Genomic DNA, 20,318 nt, shown 5'->3' on the forward strand with positions numbered 1-20,318 from the left:
ACAGCCAACAAAATCGGAACTCAGTGATGCCATTGATTCTCTAGTCAGCGGAAAAGCCCCTGGGAAGGACGGCATTACCCCTGAAATAATCAAGAGTGCCAAGCCTGCTATACTTTCAGCACTGTACGAACTGCTTTGCCTGTGCTGGGACGAGGGTGCAGTACCACAGGACATGCGCGATGCCAATATCATCACCCTCTCTAAGAACAAGGGTGACCGCGGTGACTGCAACAACTACCGTGGAATTTCCCTGCTCAGCATAGTGGGGAAAGTCTTCACTCGTGTCGCCTTAAACAGGCTCCAGAAGCTGGCTGAGCGTGTCTACCCTGAGGCACAGTGTGGCTTTCGAGCAAAGAGATTCACCATTGACATGCTGTTCTCCCTTCGCCAGCTACAGGAGAAATGCCGTGAACAACAGATGCCCTTCTACGTTGCTTTCATTGATCTCACCAAAGCCTTTGACCTCGTCAGCAGACGTGTTCTCTTCAGACTACTAGAAAAGATTGGATGCCCACCAAAGCGACTAAGTATCATCACCTCATTCCATGACAATATGAAAGGCACAATTCAGCATAGTGGCGCCTCATCAGACCCCTTTCCAACCCTGAGTGGCATGAAGCAGGGCTGTGTTCTCGCACCTACACTGTTTGGGATCTTCTTCTTCCTGCTGCTCTCACATGCATTCAAGTCTTCAGAAGAAGGAATTTTCCTCCACACAAGATCAGGTGGCAGGTTGTTCAACCTTGCCTGTCTAAATGCGAAGACCAAAGTATGGAAAGTCCTCATCAGGGAACTCCTCTTTGATGAAGATGCTGAATTAACATCTCACACTGAAGAGTGTCTGCAGATATTCATCGACAGATTTGCGGCTGCCTGCAATGAATTTGGCCTAACAATCAGCCTCGAAAACGAACATCATGGGACAGGATGTCAGAAATGCCCCATCCATCAATATCGGCGACCACACTCTGGAAGTGGTTCAAGAGTTCACCTAGAACCCCAGTTCCGAAGAAGGGTCACTGACCCGAAACGTTAACTCTGCTCCTCTTTCCACAGATGCTGCCAGACCTGCTGAGCGATTCCAGCATTTCTTGTTTTTGTTTCAGATTTCCAGCATCCGCAGTATTTTGCTTTTATTTATGGCTCTGTATTCATTGGAGTTTAGAAGGATGAGAGGTGATCTTTATTTTTTTTATTTTATTTTTTATTTATTTAGAGATACAGCACTGAAACAGGCCCTTTGGCCCACCGAGTCTGTGCCAACCATCAACCACCCATTTATACTAATCCTACACTAATCCCACCACATCCCCATATTCCCCTACCACCTACCTATACTAGGGGCAATTTATAATGGCCAATTTACCCATCACCTGCAAGTCTTTGGATGTGGGAGGAAACCGGAGCACCTGGCGAAAACCCACGCAGACACAGAGAGAACTTGCAAACTCCACACAGGCAGTACTCAGAATCGAACCCAGGTCGCTGGAGCTGTGAGGCTGCGGTGCTAACCGCTGCTCCACTGTGCTGCCCTAATTGTATTGAAACATGTAAGATCCTGAGGGGATTTTGAAAGGATATTTCCCCTTGTGGGAGAGACTAAAACTAGGGGGAACAGTTTAAAAATAAGGGGTCTCCCATTTAAGATCGAGATGAGGAGAAATTTTTTCTTTGAGGGTCGTGTGTATGTGGAACTCTCTTCCCTGGTAGCGATGGAGACAGGGTCATTGCATGTTTTTAAGGCAGAGGTAGACAGATTCTTGACAAACAAGGGAGTCAAAGGTTATCAGGAGTAGGCAGGAAAGTGGCGTTGAGTCCACAAACAGATCAGTCATGGTCTTATCGAATGACGGAGCAGGCTCGAGGGGCTGAATGGTCTGCTCCTGCTCCTAGATCCTATGTTCGTATGAGCTTTCTCTGAAAGCTCATTAACCAGGCCTTGGTAAATCACAGCAGTTTTTTCTCAAAAAGATGCTGCAAATTTTGCTGCACATTATTTGAGGGTGGAAAACAGTAGCACAGCAAGAGGAAAAAGCACTGCTCTGTGATTTATAATACAGTATCTCAATTTAAAAGCTTGAGCTATTTGTTAGGGTGAGTATTTAGCCGCTTGTTTCGACTTGTTTTTCAGTTTTCCACCAGTTTTAATGCCCAGTGCTACCATTATTTGAGTGGAAAACAGCCCCTCTTGTAACATTCCTGTTGATGCATATAAAAACTCTACATGGCTTCTATTGTTTAGTCTGGTTGTGAAGACTAAAAGACATCTAGGTTGCGTGTTGTAACTTCTAGTACACTAAAACTCTGCCACAGGGATGAAATAATTTAAGGAAAACCTAATTATTCTCGTATCGTCGAACTCAAGAGTTCATTCCTGTAAGGCAAATTAATTTTTAAAATTCTCACCCCGAAGACTGATGTGCAGAGGTCAGCACTCTTCAAGAAAGAGAAATGGGTACTCCAGGGACTCTGGTTAAATAATTTAAAAGTTTGTTCTGCCACTTTGTGTCGCTATAAAGAGAACTATGAAGTGGATGTTTGAAAGTCAGAATCCATATGACAAAGCAGTTCAATATTATATTTGAACAGTTGTGCTTTATAAGGTGAGATACAGAGCAATGTGCCGAGTGATCTTTAGCCATCCCTTCACTAGAAGTGTCGTTAGGCATCTAAACAGAAATGTTAATGAGCAGAAAATGATGAGCTGTCAAAAAGACCAGACAATTTGAGGTCTGGGAGTGACAACTTACTGACAGTTCCATGGAAATCAGGATTGTATTTCAGTCGGAGCTTGAAATATTTACGTCAAAATTTTTGGTTTGCCTAGGAGACTCAACAAAAATGAAAATAGATTTTGCTGTCGTACTGGTGCCTCTAACGTTTGTTCTTTCCCACACTTTGGGCTGAATTTTACCAAGCCCACGATGTCTGGCTCTGGGGTGGGGGGAGGGGCAGAAGATTGTTCTGACAGAGGCCCGCCACAGAGGTCGATGCTGGGAGGGCCCATCCTGATCCTCCAGGTGGCACGAGGTACCGTGGTGGCACCCCTCCCCCCCCCTCCCTGCCGCTGGGCGACGGGAACTGAATTACAATATTTAAATGAATGGGGTGAATAAATTGTAATAAACTTACCTTTAATCTTCCGGGCCCGCCACGATCCTCAGTATGGCGGCCAGCACTCCCACGTCTTCAATTCCTCCGTCTGGGGAAAGCCGGCATGACGCTGGTGGGAAGTGGGGAGGAGTTAAGATTTTCAATACTGTTGGGGGTGGAGGTGAACCAGGATCAAATAAATGTAATGGGTGTAGGGGATGGTGGGAAGGAGTGAACTTTAAACTTTGTGCAGTCTTGGGGTGGGGGGGGGGGTGTTGGCGGGGGACAGTCAGATTTAAAAGGTAAGCTTTTTGGGGGAAGGGCAAATAATTAATCTAGTTATTATTGGGCGGTGGGAAAGGGGCGTTCGAAATTTATTTGAAAAATGTTGGGGATTGTAGTTTTAAAAATTTAAATATGCTGGCAGGGCTGGCTGCCCTTGAAAAATGGCGCCAGCACCTACGCACAGGCAGCTGACGCTATTGCTGGCAACGGACAGCCCACCCAGCTACATGATTGGGGGAGGGGGGTGCGGGCTGCCCTGATTATTTAAATGAGCCGCCGTGCGGGAGATTACGGCGGCTCTTTGGTGTGTGCGGGCTGCCAATTTTTTGAGCTCACCAACGATCTCCAGCCCTTTATTTCCAGCATCTCTGATGTTGTCGTAAAGACTTTTGTAGCTGACACAAGTGTATTATATATTTTAAAATATGTAGCAGTGATTATTGACACAATATCATTGAGTTGTGATACTGTTGTGTTACTACTCCCACTTAACAGTAAAATCATTTTAGTAGACACTAACATATGGCATATTCTTAAAATAATTATTAAGTACAATTGCTATTAGGTGCCCCAGTACTTTTTTAAAACTGGAATAAGGAGGTCACCTAGTGCTTTAAGTGGTGTTTGTTCTACTTTTTCTTAATTCGTTCGTGGGATATGGACGTCGCTGGCTAGGCCCACATTTATTATCCATCCCTCATTGCCTTTGAGAAGGTGGTGATGAGCTGCCTTCTTGAACCACTTGCACTCTGGGGTGTAGGTACACCCACAGTGCTGTTAGGAAGGGAGTTGCAGGATTTTGACCCAGTGACAGTGAAGGGACAATGACATAGTTCCAAGTCAGGATGGTATGTGACTTGGAGGAGAACTTACAGGTGGTGGTGTTCCCATGCATCTGCTCCCTTTTCCTTCTAGGTGGTAGAGGTCACATGTTTGGAAGGTGCTGTCGAAGGAGCCTTGGTGAGTTACTGCACTGCATCTTGTATATGGTTCACACTGCTGCCACTGTGCGTCAGTGGTGAAAGGAGTGAATGTTGAACGTGGTGGATGGGGTGCCAATCAAGCTGGCTGCTTTGTCCCGAATGGTGTCGAGCTTTTTGAGTGTTGTTGGAGCCGCACCCATTCAGGCAAGTGGAGAGTATTCCATCACACTCCTGACTTTTGCATTGTCGATGGTGGACAGGCACTGGGGAGTCAGGAGGTGAGTTACTCGCTGCAGAATCCCCAGCTCTTGTAGCCACAGCATTTATGTGGCTGGTTCAATTCAGTTTCTGGTCAATGGTAACCCCCAGGATGTTAATAGTGGGGGATTCAGTGGTCATGCAATTGATCATCAAGGGGAGATGGTTAGATTCTCTTGTTTGAGATGGTCATTGCCTGTGAAGAAGCAAGAAGGTATCGTACTTAGATTACTAGAATGATGCCTGGACTCCGAGGGTTAAATTATGAAGTGAGGTTACACAAAATAGAGGTTGTATTCCCTGGCATTTGTAAGGTTAGGGAGTGATCTGATCGAGGTTTTTAAGATATTAAGGGGAACTGATAGGGTAGATAGGGAAACTATTTATGCTGGTTGGGGAGTCTAGGACTAAGGGTCATAGTATAAAAATTAGAGCCAGATCTTTCAGTAGTGAAATTCAGAAACACTTCCACATGCAAAGGATGCTAGAAGTTTGGAACTCTTTTCCACAAATGACAGTTGATGTTAGGTCAGTTGTCAATTTTATATCTGAGGGTGATAGATTTTAGTAAACCAAAGGTATTGAGGAAAATGGAGCAGAAGTATATGAAGTTAGGTCGCAGATTAGCCATGATCTCATTGAATAGCGGAACAGACTCAAGGGGCTAAATGGCCTGTTCCTGTAACTGACTTATGCCATCAAGCTATCAACTCCATATGCTAGACATTGTATTTTATTGTGTTCAAATGTAATGCTAATCAGGTTTATGAGCCTTAAGTCTTTAATGTGGAATGGAATGATTAACAATGCAAACAGTTGTAATGTAGCCTTAATGGTGGGAAAATTGCTTTGGAAATTTTTTTTAAATGGACACGTTAAATACTGAAAATCATTTTTTTATTTTTCATTCATGGGATGTGGGCATCACTGGCTAGGCCAGCATTTATTGCCTATCCATAATTCCCCTTGAACTGAGTGGCTTGCTAGGGCATTTCAGAGTCAACCACAGAGTCATTTACGAGTCAAGCACATTGCTGTGGGCCTGGAGTCACACGTAGGCCAGATCAGGTAAGGACAGCAAATTTCCTTCCCTAAAGGACATTAGTGAGCCAGATGGATTTTTTTTACAACAATCGACAATGGTTTCATGGTCACTATCAGACTAGCTTTTAATTCCAGATTTATTAATTGAATTCAGATTTCACCAACTGCCGTGGTGGGATTCGAACCCATGTCCCCAGAGCAATAGCCTGGGCCTCTGGACCTCTAGTCCAGTGACATTAACACCACGCCACCGCCTCCCACCATATATTTAGATTTAGAAAATATTTTATTTTGAATAGTTTCATTTCAATTATGGTCCTTATGCATAGATTATTAAAATATTGTACTAGTTATTGCTTTTTCTATGTCTAGGCTCACAAACGTTCTGAAAGTAATGAGTTAGCAGTCATTGATCAGTTGGTCAGGAAATTATTGATCATCATTGCTCGCCCAGCTCGATTGTTGGAATGCCTCGTAAGTTCTTTTTAAAACATATATATATATATATATTTGGAGAATGAACAAAATCCTAATGTACATAATGTGAAGCAATGCTGTTTGCAATATAATCCATGAAAATACTGTCATATGAGCATATAGTTTATTTAAAAACAATTTTGGGGGGAAAAGACTTGTATTTGAGATACATGATACAATACTGTTGGTTCAATATTGATCCCCAAGAATACTTTGAGTTTATGATTTAATATATTTGCTGTTCCCAGAGGATTTTCTCAAGGCAGAGTGACGTTTTTGTTATCTATTCCCAATAAAATTTACACAGCAGTAAATTTGCAATATTAGAAGCAATTAAAGAGTTGACTAAGTTTTTTTTAAAAAAATATTATTCCAGGAATTTGATCCTGAAGAGTTCTATCACTTGTTGGAAGCAGCAGAAGGACATGCTAAGGAAGGACAAGGCATTAAAACAGATATTCCCCGTTATATCATCAGTCAGCTGGGCCTTACTAGAGATCCCTTAGAGGGTGAGTGCCAGTGTTAACTGGGCGACTTGCAAAGTATATTTTTCCTTGTCAAGTGTGAAATAAATATTAAAGGGAAAGGGTTGTGAGGTCATTATGTTGCTGGTACACCTTGTTTCAAGCAAATCTTAAAAGTGACTTAAATTTCATACATAGTTAAATAACTTTCAGTGAATAGTTACATTTCTACAATGGCCCTTATAAAGAGATTATTAAAACTTTGTTCTTACGTACACTTTCATGCTTTTCCTTTGTCCAGGAGCATTCTTGTAAGTATTGAGTTATCAGTCATTGGTCTGTTGGTCAAAAATACTTTGACTTTATGCATTGGGATATTTGCTGTCCTACAGGATTTCTTGAAGCAAAATTAGATTTTTGGGATGTTCTCTCAATAAAGTTTATGTATGTCTATATATATATATATATAGACATACATAAACTTTATTGAGAGAACATCCCAAAAATCTAATTTTGCTTCAAGAAATCCTGTAGGACAGCAAATATCCCAATGCATAAAGTCAAAGTATTTTTGACCAACAGACCAATGACTGATAACTCAATACTTACAAGAATGCTCCTGGACAAAGGAAAAGCATGAAAGTGTACGTAAGAACAAAGTTTTAATAATATATATATATATGTACCGACTGTAAAATATACCTTGCTGAACTTATCATTTAACAGAATGCATTAATTTTACAGTTGATATAACAAAGTGCAAATGCATTTTTTTTTTAAAGCCGATAAAGCATTATTTAGTCATCTTCCTATTGAGATATGAAAAAATTAGCATATAATTAATAACTGAAGCACTAATCTGACATGGATTATGCATTAGGAGACTCTGTTATTTAAAACTTTCCTATCCTGGCTCAGGTAGCATACATTTGCTCCGCACAATTTGCTCTTGCGCCTGCTCATTTGGCACAGTATGACCATCACTGACACTCATTTTTACTTGCCTTGCTGCTCTATTAAACCCCAAATGCAGCAGCACATTACAAACAGTCATTAAAAAGGCATTTGAGCATCTAATTGGAACCCATCTAATTAAACAAATGTTTCTGTTTCTCTCGCATTTTTGGCAAATTGTGGGATCTGAAGCATATGAAATACTTGAAAGTGCTCTAGCCATTTCAGTAGTCTACAGATTTTGAGATCAGTTACTCCTACATGTTGTATATATGCTCACACTGTAATCTGAACTGCTAGATTTGTAACCTATTAAGGCACCAGTGACTGCATCACAGATGGGGTTCTCCAGGAGGAAGTTTTATCATTGTGTTGGTATCAGCAGTATTTGTATCATGAGCCTTGAACAATGGTTTACTTGGCTATAAAGGACAGATGCTCCATTGGTTCACAAATGTGTTAAAAGTCTCAACAGGCATTGCTAGCTACTTCACTTACCCACTTTTCAGTTTGAGGATTGTATCAGTTACTAACAACTGCTCTGAGTTCTGATACAATTTAAAGGTCTCAGATAATTAGTGTAATAGGGTAAAACGATCCCAAACAGCATGGAGAAAATACAGAATGCTGTACCAAGCACCGAATGGAAGTTTAACAGTCCCAGCGAAGTACTATGAGACATAGCAAAATATAGAATTTATTATAACTGGAATGAATGAGACAATGAGATTAGTCATAGGGAAATAAAGAGAATGAAGCCTCCATGTAACTGCAGCATAAACCATCAAGGAAAATAACAATCCTTAATAGCCAGTTTTACAATATACATTGCTTTTTGTTGATTTTAATGAGTCACCTTTCCCCTTTCAATCATCAATGTTATTTTTTCTAATCAATAAATTTTTCTTTCTCAAAAGAAATGGCCCAGTTGGCGAGCTATGATAGTGGGACAGCAGAGACTCCTGAAACTGATGACTCAGTGGGTGTAAGTATGCTCATCATACCACTCTTCATACATAAGCAGTATAAATCTTTAGAGTTTTGCTGTTTGGCATCATTTCTATCTCGTATATAGTTAATACCTAAAGCTATCTATTGAAAATCTTTGCCGGCATAACTTATGAAACTATTCAGGTTTTGAAGTGGCTACTTTTAGAGGCTTGGCTACTGGGTTGCAACACAAGATAGGTTCAGATGACGATCAAATCCTTCCAGAATTTGAATCCATGGGTGCTAGAATATTAATCCTACTAAATTTGTGAGTTACTGCTAATCTCAAAGTCAGAATCCACAGTGCAGAATCCCATCTCCGCTTTTGATCAGCAAGGTGTCAGACATGTAGAAACATAATTGCCATATCTAGTCCCCAGAACAAGCTGCTGAGAATTTCTGTTGTGATATCAAGTGTAGATGCTCCCCAGGAAGGCACACCATTTGCCTGTGCCCAAAGAGCTTAGATGCTGATTGGCAAGAGCTAAAACATAGGGACCCCAAAGTGTGCATAAGGGTATTGCTGTGTTCATCCATCTAAGGCTATGTAGCTTGCACAGCACAAAGGACTTCTAAAACAGGTTAGTGCTACATGTTAAGGCTACTGGTTTTGCAGCGTTCCTGGAGTCAAGTGGTGAGAATCCAAGTCCACCGTGATATTGATGAATCGGGCCGACTGGTCAAATTTATCAACACTTCCATGGAGCACTCCAGACCTGCCTGGTTCAGATATCAAATTATCAAGTCTGCCACAGAGAGTTGATTCAATTTCCAGCCAGCAGTGACAAATATTTCATCTTGGAACTGTTTAGCTTCAAAAAGACCCTGCTAATCTTCCCAGGAGGGTAGTCACTAAAATCCTCATAACACGAAGCACTTGGGGAAAAAACATTTATTCGTATTTTTTTTTAAATAACTGGATAGAGGTCTCAGCTCTTAACTATATGTTCAAAGTGAGGAATTGTTGCTTTAAAATTGATTACATCTTCTGCTTGTCTCTGCCAATGAATAAATACAACTGCTAAGAAGCCTTCGGTTTGAAAGTACTTGCAAATTCATATGCTTTTATGACATTGGGGTAGTGTAGAGCTTTGCTTCTCAAATTTTGTCATTCATGTACCACCTAGGCAGCGCAAAAGATTCCGCGGACCACCTACTGGTCCTACCCTACCTGCTTTCGCTTGCCAACGCAAAAAATCTCAACAGAATTAATAGGAACCTATGGAAACTATAAATATCTTGCTGCTTTTTCACTACTAAATGTAATACATTTATGTGCATTAATTTTTTAATTAAATGTCATAAGTAAATTATTAATTCATGCCAAAGACAAAAGTAGATATTTGCATATTATAAACATTAATAATACAAGAGAACACATTTATCTGAAACATTCCAGTATGTTATAAAATCATCGCAATAATCTTCTGAGAAACTAATACTTATCTTACATCTATATTAATTAAATAAAATCAACAGTAATATGAATCCTGTTTATAAAACTACATTGTTGTTGCTTGTGCTTATGACAACTTGTTGCTTGCTGCTTACCTCAGTGTCACTGGGGCCACATATAAAGTTTATATCTGCTTTGCCATGAAGTTGCAGTTGACAACATTTTCAGATGTTCTCATTGGAGATTTATCCTCCAATTATCAAGAAGCTTAAAGCAACCCTTTCCAAGCCATCAGGCCTTCAAAGCGAGAAACATAAGCACATCAAGGACTAAGTTTCTTTAAAGCCTCCAAAATCTGTTTGAATGGCCTGCATTTAAGCTCGGGTTCAATTCCTGCTTTTCCACAGCACTGATATCCCTTACTTTGATGAGTACAAAAAAGCATTGATAAAGCACCTCTGAAATTAAGTAACTTTTGTGTGATGAATGTAATAACTTGTCATTTAACAATAACTAATTTTGACATATTGAATGTATTGATTTTGAAGAAGAGTCTTGTTGAGGTTAGATAAAGTTTAAAGTAACAGAGATGGAAAAACTTCAACAACTAAAAATAATGAAGTAATTTTTAAGAAGCCAAAGCAAATGTTCTATTTCTAGAGATTTCTGATGCAATAATTCTTTCACAAGTTGTTTAAAAATGAATTCTTTCCTCCTCTTCCTCAGAGCTTTAGTCCTTCACTCAAAAATAGGCGTAAGCCACGTGAAATTGACTTTGAAACTATGAAACTGATCAGTAATGGAGCCTACGGGTGAGTGTTACATGAGGTCAGCTCACTTTCATATCCATTTAGTGTTGTATATGTGGAGGTGTAAAAGCCGTCATCAGTGTACCTTACTTGCAACAGAGTTGTTAGCCAGTAAAAGGAGAGTGTGCATCTTATGATTCTCTAATGTGCTTACTTTAATAAGCTTACCATCTGCAGCGTGTATTTAATTGTGCAATGTGTGATTATGTTTGATTGAAATCAAAGTCTGAAGTGTTCCATTGAGTTGACAAATTAAGTGTAATGGGCCGTAATCATTAGTTCTTTTGTAATAGTATTCCATGCTAGGTTGAATCATCTGGCTGTCTTGACACCAGATAATTTTATCAGCGGGGTACAAACTTTAGGACTGATTGCGTTTTCTGTTTCTTCAGAGCTGTGTATTTGGTTCGCCATAAAGAAACCAAACAGAGATTTGCAATGAAGAAAATAAACAAACAGAACTTGATCCTTAGAAACCAGATCCAACAGGCATTTGTAGAAAGGGACATCCTGACATTTGCAGAAAATCCATTCGTTGTTAGCATGTACTGTTCCTTTGAAACCAAGCGCCATTTGTGTATGGTGATGGAGTATGTAGAAGGTAATGTACTCACTTCTAAATAAAATTAGATTTTGTTCCTGGTGAGACCTATTCTTACTCAAAGTACAGTTCTGAACAACCAAATAATGTTAGGTGTCTTTGGTAGGTGAAAACATTTTTTTTGTTAATTTTTAGGTGGAGATTGTGCTACGCTGTTGAAAAATATGGGCCCCTTACCAGTAGATATGGCAAGAATGTATTTTGCAGAGACAGTCCTTGCTTTGGAATATCTGCACAATTATGGAATTGTGCACCGAGATCTGAAACCAGATAAGTATGTATATGTAAAACATGTTGGCTTCAGATTTTACTTTTTCAATCAGTTAAAATTTGCAAAAATCAAGATCTGTTATTTCATTGTACATGCAGAAGTTAGCTTTCGTAGATACGTTCTATGCTGTTGCACATGTATCTTCCTTAAAATGTTAGATGTGGTGTAATTTGATAAATTATGAAGCGCATATTTCATCATCTTAACTTGATAAATATACATCCTGTGTATCACACAATAAAAAGATCCCGTATGTTAATGGTCTTTACTTCCATGCAATTTGATCAACTTTCCTTTTTAAAATCTCTATATACATCCTCTTTCTTTCAAATGGCGTATATAACTTAATTGCTGCCATTGACTCTGGCACATACAGGTGGATTCCATAATCCAACAAATAACCCTTGCAAAGGAAAAATTAGGTAAGGGTTTGTTGACTGAAGCAAGTTAACAGCTTGGTCAGATAGTTTGGGATAACTACATTGATAATGCGTGTACACCTCTTGGTTGTGTTATAGCTTGTAGTATCCCTATCCAAGTGTTGTGCACTGAAGATTCTTGTCGTAGTGCAGTTTGAGGGAGCTGACTAAGTAGTATGTTAATACAAGGGAGTATTTTGAACAAGAGTTCTTATGCTGAGAAAATGCCTTGTTCAGTTACTGAAGAATCTCCAAGGACAGGAAGGTTGCAGGATTATTGGGTAAGAAAGTAGAATTAATGGAGGGTATCCCGTTGAAGGATATGAAGCTAATTCCTGAACTTAATGGCTGAGTTATGAGGAAAATTTCTCTAGCTGGGATTTTACTGTCTGGAGCAGAGCTGAATATGCAGAGCGTGATCCGAGGAGATTTACCACAGTTGAGGGACTTCTGAGATTGTTCCCTTTAACACAGAGAAGATTTAATTGAGGTGTTCAAAATTATGAAGGGTTTTGATGGAGTAAATAGGGAGAAACTATTTCCTCTGGCAGGAGGAACAGGAACCAAAGAACACAGATTTAACAGGTAGTTGGCGAAAAGGACCAGAAGGGAAATGAGGGGATATTATTTTACACAGTAAGTTATCCTGATCTGGAATACACTGCTTGAAAGAGTGGTGGAAGCAGATTCAACAGTAACTTTCAAAAATTGAACATATATACATCAAAAGGAAAGAATTGCTGGGTTATGGTGATAGAGCAGAAGAGTGGGATTAATTGGATAGCTCTATCACTATTTAAGTCCTTTTTTGATATAATTTTGGATTTTTAACTTCTATGTTAGAAAAGATAGAGCATTTGATGTCATTGGAAACTTGGAAAAATGGACTTAAATGAGTGGTGAATTAAAATGAGCTTGATTAGATATGCTATGGATGTAGTAGTTATATCAAACTGCAGTAGCAAAATTCAACTCCATAGCACTGCTGCTGCCAATGGGACGGAAGCCCGAAACTTTAAAAATGTCAGCCAAACCGCTTCCACTGCAACCCACAAAGTGCGCAATGGTTGTTAGGGTTCTAGCACAGGCACACTATGTCTGCACCAGAAGTATGGCAGAGTGGAGAGATCGTACAGTCATAGAATGGTAACAGCACAGAAGGAGGCCATTCGGCCCATCGTGTCCATGCCGGCTCTCTGTAAGAGCAACTCACCGAGTCCCACTCCCCTGCCTTTTCCCCGTGGCCTTGCAAATTTTTTCTCTTTGGATGATTATCCAGTTTTCTGTTGAATGCCTCAATTGAATCTGCCTCCACCACACACTCAGGCAGTGCATTCCAGATCCCAACCACTTACTGTGGAAAAACTTAGCTTAACATCTGTTTTGGGGAAATTGTGAGAAGCTATTATTAAAGACGTTATAGCAGGGCATTTAAAAAAAAATTCAAGGTAATCAGGCAGAGTCAACGTGGTTTTGTGAAACGGAAATCATTTTTAACCAATTTATTGGAGGTCTTTGCAGAAGTAACGTGCTGTGGATTAAGAGGAACCAGTGGATGTACTGTACTTAGATTTCCACAAGGCATTTGATAAGCTGTCACATCGAAGGTTATTGCGGAAAATAAAAGCTCATGGTGTAGGAGGTAACGTTTTGACATGGATAGAAGATTGGCTAGCTAACAGGAAACAGAGTAGGCATAAACGGGTCATTTTTTGGTTTGCAAGATGTAATGAGTGGTGTGCTGCAAGGACCTCAACATTTACAATTTATATAAATGACTTGGATGAAGGGACCGAAGGTATCGAAGGTATGGTTGCTAAATTTGCTGATGACACAAAGGTAGGAAAATAAGTTGTGAAGAGAACATAAGGAAGCTATAAAGGGATATAGATAGGTTAAGCGAATGGGCAAAGATCTGGCAAATGGAGTATAATGTGGGAAAATGTGAAATTGTCCATTTTGGAAGGAAGAATAAAAAAGAAGCATATTATCTTGAGGGATTGCAGAGCTCTGAGATGCAGAGTGCATGAATCGCAAAAGGTTAGTGTGCAGGTTAAGCAAGTAATTAGGGAATTCAGTACAAAAGTAGGGAGGTTATGCTTCAGCTATACAGGGCATTGGTGAGAACACATCTGGAGTACTGTGTTACAGTATTGGTCTCCTTATTTACGGAAGGATGTAAATGCGTTGGAAGCAGTTCAGAGAAGGTTTACTAGACTAATACCTGGAATGGGCGTGTTGTTTTATGAGGTAATGTTGGACAGGCTAGTTCTATATCCACTGGAGTTTAGGAGAGTAAGAGGTGACTTGATTGAATCATATAAGATCCTGAGGGGTCTTGACAGGGTAGATGTGAAAAGGATGTTTCCCGTTGTGGGAGAATCTAGAACTAGGGGTCAGTATTTAAAAATAAGGGGTCGCCCATTTAAGACAGAAAGGAGAAATTTTTTTCTGAGTGGTGAGTCTTTGGAACTCTCTCAAAAGGCGGTGGAAGCAGAGTCTTTGAATATTTTTAAGGCAGAGGTAGATAGATTCTTGATAAGCAAGGGGGTGAAAGGTTATTGGGGGTAGGTGGGAATGTGGAGTCGAGGCTACATTCAGATCAGCCATGATCTTATTGAATGGCGGAACAGGCTTGAGGGGCCGAATGGCCTCCTCCTGCTCCTAATTCATATGTTCGTATGTGCTTCCTCATAATCAATTTTTAGCCCATCCAGTGTCTCAACTACCTCATCTTTTGCCATGACTTGGGCAGCATCTTCTTCCTTGGTAAAGATGGATGCAAAGTACACATTTATGACTTCAGCCATGCCCTCTGCCTCCATGTGTAATTCTCCTTTTAGATCCCTCATTGGCCCCACTCATCCTTTTACCACATTTTTACTATTTATGTGCCCATAAGAAGACGTTTAGATTCCTTTTTATGTTAGCTGCGAGTCTCCTGTTGTACTCTCTTTGCTTCTGGTATTTTCTTTTTCACTTCCTTTCCCTTCTGAACCTTCTCTATTCAGCCTGGTTCTCAATTGTATTATCCACCTGACATCGTCATATGCACCCTTTTTCTGCTTCATCTTTCTCTATCTCTTTCATCATCCAGGGAGCTCTGAATCTGTTTTCCCTACCTTCCCCCTTGTAGGAATGTATCTTGACGGTACCTGAGCTATCTCCTCTTTTAAAGCCAGTCCATTGTTCTTTGTTCATTGTTTAGTTACAGTTATGCCTTCACGGGCCAGATCAGTTCTCATTCCATTGAAGCTGGCCGACCCCCAATTAATTATCTTTACTCTCGATTGCTCCTTGACCTTTTCCATAGCTAACCTAAACCTTCTGATGCTATGGACACTGTCCCCTAAATGTTCACCTGCTGTCTCTTGATTCATTTGACCCACCTCCTTCCCCAGAGCCGGATCCAGCAATGCCTCCTTCGCATTGGACTGGAAACATATTGTAGAAAATTCTCCTGAGCACATTTTAGAAACTCTTGCCCCTCTCTGCTTTTTATACTATTAATAGCCCGGTCTATTTTAAGATAAAGTCTCCCATTATAACTACTCTATAATTTTTTCACTTCTCTGTAATTTTCTTGCAAATTTGTTCCTCTATATCTTTCCCACTAGTTGGTGGCCTCTAGAACGCACCCAGCAATCTAATGGTAGCACTATTGTTTCTGAGCTCTAACCCAATAGATTCTATCCTTGGCCCTTCCAGGCCATCCTCTCTCTCTAGCACTGTAATGTTCTTCTTAATCAATACAGCTACCTCTTTGCTTTCCTTTCTTCAGCATCTAGTACTTAATTGGAGCACAAACTGCCAATTTGGACCTTTCAAGTCCAGTTAGCCCCCCCTCATAGCTGAAGAGCTGCATGAGGGACTCCCTTCCCTCCACTCATGCTATTTAAAGGAATCAACATTGGACTTCCACGTGATGTGCTTTTGACATTCTTTTGCAGCTGCAGAGTGAGTGGTTGCACTGTGTTGAATGTTATTGGATTCAAGGGAGTGGTGCTGAACCGTCAGAGGAGTTGGGAGGCCTGTCCGGGGAAAGCCTGCTTTCAGTAAATGGGGGCTGAAATTGAATCCCTCTAGGGCTGCAGCAGAGCGTGGAAGCTTCTGTGCAGAGGGAGGAGGGTGAGGGCTCTCAACAGAAGGCCGTACCCGCCAAGGGTCTTCAGGGAGCACTTCTACCTCCACTTCAGCCAGGAGCAGTGTCTGAGGTATCACCTAAGGAGGTAGTCTATGAACTGTGCTGCCACCTACAAACAGGATCTACAGTCGCACAGCAGGGCGATGATGGCACTACCAGTGGCCATGAAGATCACCATGGCCCTCAATTTCTACGCCAGCGGATCCTTCCAGGCAGGAGCAGATGACATTTTCAACATTTTACTGTTTGCAGTGCATCCCTACATCAGGGAGGTGACCAAACCAATGTAACAAAAGGGGAGGGGTCTTCAGAGCCTCCTCTCTCTCCAGTGAGAAGCAAGAAGAGCGAGCACATGTCTTTGCCATTCCAGTGGGATTCCCAATGGTGCAGGGTCTCATCAGCTGCCCCAAATGTTAACAGGGAGGTGCATGGCAACCGCAGGAACTACCTCCATGAATGTGCAATTGGTGTGTGACCAACAGCTTCTATTTATATAGTGCTGTTGACCCTTTTTCTCTGTAGGGTACCAACTGACGTAACAGACAAAGATACACTGAGACCAAAGTCTCATATAACTTCACTTTATTAGTACTAAAATCACTAAAAGCATACAAATGCTTACAACAGTTTATTTAGACACCAAATAAGTACAAGTCTCACTTCTTGTACAAGATACTACCCGTCAACACAGAGGTGATCAGTCTCTTGTCACGGTTGATCACTGAGCCTCCAGACTCAGGGTCCTGCCTTCGAGAGTTGTTCCTGGGTTCTCGCCGAGAATACCCTCAAGTGTTAACTCTTATATATTCTTTGAAGGCTCCTTGCTCAACCCATGACTCGCATGATCTTGTTTTGCACAAATCTTCAAGCATTATCTCATTTTTGGCAAGCATTAGCCATACTAGCCAACTGTACAGAAGTCCAGACTTGTTTACAATAACCACCGTTTATTCCCCTATATCTGTTCCTCTTTTATCTATTCTTGTTCAACAACCTAGTCTAACGGTCACATATCCCTAACCACAAGCTTTGACATGTATGTTAGCTTACTTCAGCAAGTTCTGTGCTTATCTTTAGCTGCCTTAGAGCATGCTGGGTATAAAGCGTTCCTTGACCAACCTTTCAGGGCCTACAGTCCCCACTTTGATCCTTATAAATTTTCTAATTTATTATGGATCACATTACTCATTCTTCTAAATCGCGCCCTTGTACCGTCATAATTTCATTTCTAAAGGGAAAGCATACACAATGCAATGTTAAAGAAAGCACAATTTCAGCATCACTATCACATAACCAATCACTTGTGCCAACATAATACAGTCATGATTTTGTTTTAGAGTACATTAATCGTCCATTAATTCATTTTAAGTATCCACTCATAGATTATACAGTTATGCTTGTGTTGCATAATCAATTATAGAACAAGTTCGAATACTGATTGCCTTTAAGGTAGCTGTCCAACCTGTGTTCATACACATTCCTGAATTGATTTTTTAAGTTTCCAAATTAAGTGTGTCACATATAACACCAGGATACCCAAAACCACTATCAGGACATGGGAGATAATTCTAAACCAGGGGTGTAGTTGCACATTTGACCCCCAGTTCCATAAGTCCTCCCACCAAGTAGAATAGTTTATCTCGTCAATCTCATCTTGTAGCTTCTTCGACTGTTGTTCCAGATTGTAGTACGCTACACCAGTGGCTTTTAGCTGCTGTCTCTCTTTTCCCAAGTGCATGGGCAATGGTTGAATAGTATATTCATATTCCCAGAGGTAATGTATCAAGTCCTCCTTAATACGTTCTGTCATAATTATCCTTTCTGTCTTCCATTTATGTATGTCTACCAACTCCATCTTCCCTACTTTAGTTGGTATTTGTGGGTTGAAACAACTACTGTTGCTCACTGGGCAAGTTCGGTTATGTCCATACTGGTATTCCTTCGCCGTGGTGGTTAAGCAATATCTCCCCTTTCCCATATAGACCACATGGGTTAGCCCTGACAATGCTTTCCTAGTTTCCATGGTGCAATTTACAGTGGCATTAAATCCACATTTTGACTCTGTTGTTTTATATATAGGATGAGGACATATGACCACCTGGTATTCCAGATTACACTTAGACAGTGTTGTCCCAATTATCTCTCTTCCAATTTCCACAGCATAGGGTAATATAGCATTGTATTTTGTGTAATTTCTTCCCCTTATATTTTCTACTTTTGTATAATTGCATCCCTAACTTATCTCTTGTAATTACAGGTATTGCCAACCGGGTGCTCCGATTTCCTTCCACCGCCAAAGAATGCAGGTGATAGGTAAATTGGCCATGTAAATTGCCCCTAGTGTCGGTAGGTGGTAGAGAATATGGGATTACTGAGGGTTAGTATAAGTGGGTGGTTCTTGGTTGGCACAGACTCGGTGGGCCGAAGGGCCTGTTTCAGTGCTGTATCTCTAAATAAATAAATAAAAATACTCCAATACTCCTAGATCCTGTATTTACACATTCCTGACCTTTCCATACCTTAACAAGTTTTCTGAGTTGGTACCTGGTAATTTTATCCTTGTGTGACTAGCTAAGTACTCCAACTGGGTGTCATTTATCCAAACTGGCACCTGTCCTGCATCAATTTGCCTCAGATTTTCCCAAGTTTGTTCTAACATCCATGAACCGTATGTATACAACCCTCGTGTTTTCTCAGGGCACCAGTCAGGTAGCTGGATATCTGAGATATTCCATATTACCGGTACCAACTCATGCTGTATGTTATCGTATACAATTTTCTTAGTTTTTATGTTTGCAAGTCCATTTCCTGGTCCTGCAGTTGAGGTAGGGCAAGGGAGATCAGCCACTTGTGGCTGCTGGGTTGGTGATTTGGATGTGGTTAATGCTTTTTGCCCCCATACGCCCACAGTACAGAGCCAAGGGGCGTTGACGTCATCTTTTGCAACATAATAGAGCCAAAAGCCCCCAAAGTTGAGTGGTTTCACACACATTGATTGGTTTCTACAGTCTTTATCATTGCACTGCCATACGGGGAACTCGGGGCCCTCATCTTTGCCAGCTCATCGGCCTCCTATATCCTTCGGGGGTCTCGGTTAAACTGTTTCACGCGTACATACTGTCAAAATATATATATCAATTGGTGGGGGAAACGTGTGATTGTGTCACCACAAAAATGACCGCAGCTAGTTTGCACGCTGCGCACTTAGACTCGCCGGATCTGTAAGGCAAGGTCTTTGATAGATTTTCCACTATGATCCTGTACATGTCTGTCTAATCCTGTTCTCCACTGTAGAGGAACCGTTAACAAAAATTTTTTTAGTGCTGGTTTGATTGCTGGCTCCTTCCCTAGTACACCACCCCCCCAATGATTTTGACACAAAAGGTCCCTTGAGGGCCTTTGCTGTCAAAACCTGACACTCATGGGGTTCGCCCTGGTAGATTAAATTGTCCGCCAAGCACGTAGTAGTTTTTCAGAAAATCATATAAAGGGGCTGCCTTTAAGGCAAATCCATTAATATGGTTCCTGCAATACCCAACAAAGCCTAAAAACTATCTCAGAGCCTTAATATCTTGCGGTAAGGGGAGTTCGAGGATTATCTGTACTCGCGTTTGCTCTATGTCATGTTTTCCCTGTGTTATTACTATTCCCAAATAGGAAACCTTTTCTTTCAGTGTCTGTGCCTTCTTAGGGTTAACTTTCACTCCGACCTCCCAGAGAAGTCGAAGGAGTTCCTCCTTACTCTGTGCCAACCGCTGGTGGAATATCGACAGACTATTATGAAATCCTTGGGGGAGACACGTCCAGGTGTATTGTTGTCCCTGGAATGTAAACGCAAATTTATATTGGCACTCTTGTGCCAGCGGTATGGACCAGAACCCATTGCTAATGTTCAACACAGTAAACCACTTAGACTGTTTTTGTTTTGTTTTTTATGTTTTCTAAAACTTTGATTGTCCTCTTAAATGTCAGATAAATTTCCCTTTGAGTGCTTTAAATGACCACTCATATCAATTAAATTTTGTTTATCAATTCCAATTTCTTATGCCCAGACCTGGTGGCACTGCATTTTTTTTTTACATTAAAGACAGAAATGCTTGCAACTATCTCCTTCTCCACCACTTTGTCTCATAGATAACAGATACTGTGACATCAGAATCCATTGTGGCTTAGCCCCAAGGCCCAATAGT

General features: G+C 40.8%; 1 protein-coding gene across 6 annotated transcripts in view; it reads left to right on the forward strand.

The window, feature by feature from the left end:
* The window catches only part of mast4 (microtubule associated serine/threonine kinase family member 4), a 575,541-nt gene that overhangs the window by 483,078 nt on the left and 72,145 nt on the right, over window positions 1-20,318 (forward strand). For all 6 annotated transcript variants that reach the window (XM_068029433.1, XM_068029434.1, XM_068029435.1 and 3 more), the window contains 6 exons: window positions 5,976-6,077; window positions 6,457-6,589; window positions 8,416-8,483; window positions 10,611-10,696; window positions 11,086-11,294; window positions 11,430-11,568. In XM_068029433.1, the coding sequence (XP_067885534.1) occupies window positions 5,976-6,077; window positions 6,457-6,589; window positions 8,416-8,483; window positions 10,611-10,696; window positions 11,086-11,294; window positions 11,430-11,568 (737 nt within the window). The remainder of the gene's footprint in view (window positions 1-5,975; window positions 6,078-6,456; window positions 6,590-8,415; window positions 8,484-10,610; window positions 10,697-11,085; window positions 11,295-11,429; window positions 11,569-20,318) is intronic.

Source organism: Heterodontus francisci, chromosome 4 (genome assembly GCF_036365525.1).
Source record: "Heterodontus francisci isolate sHetFra1 chromosome 4, sHetFra1.hap1, whole genome shotgun sequence".
NCBI lineage: Eukaryota > Metazoa > Chordata > Chondrichthyes > Heterodontiformes > Heterodontidae > Heterodontus > Heterodontus francisci.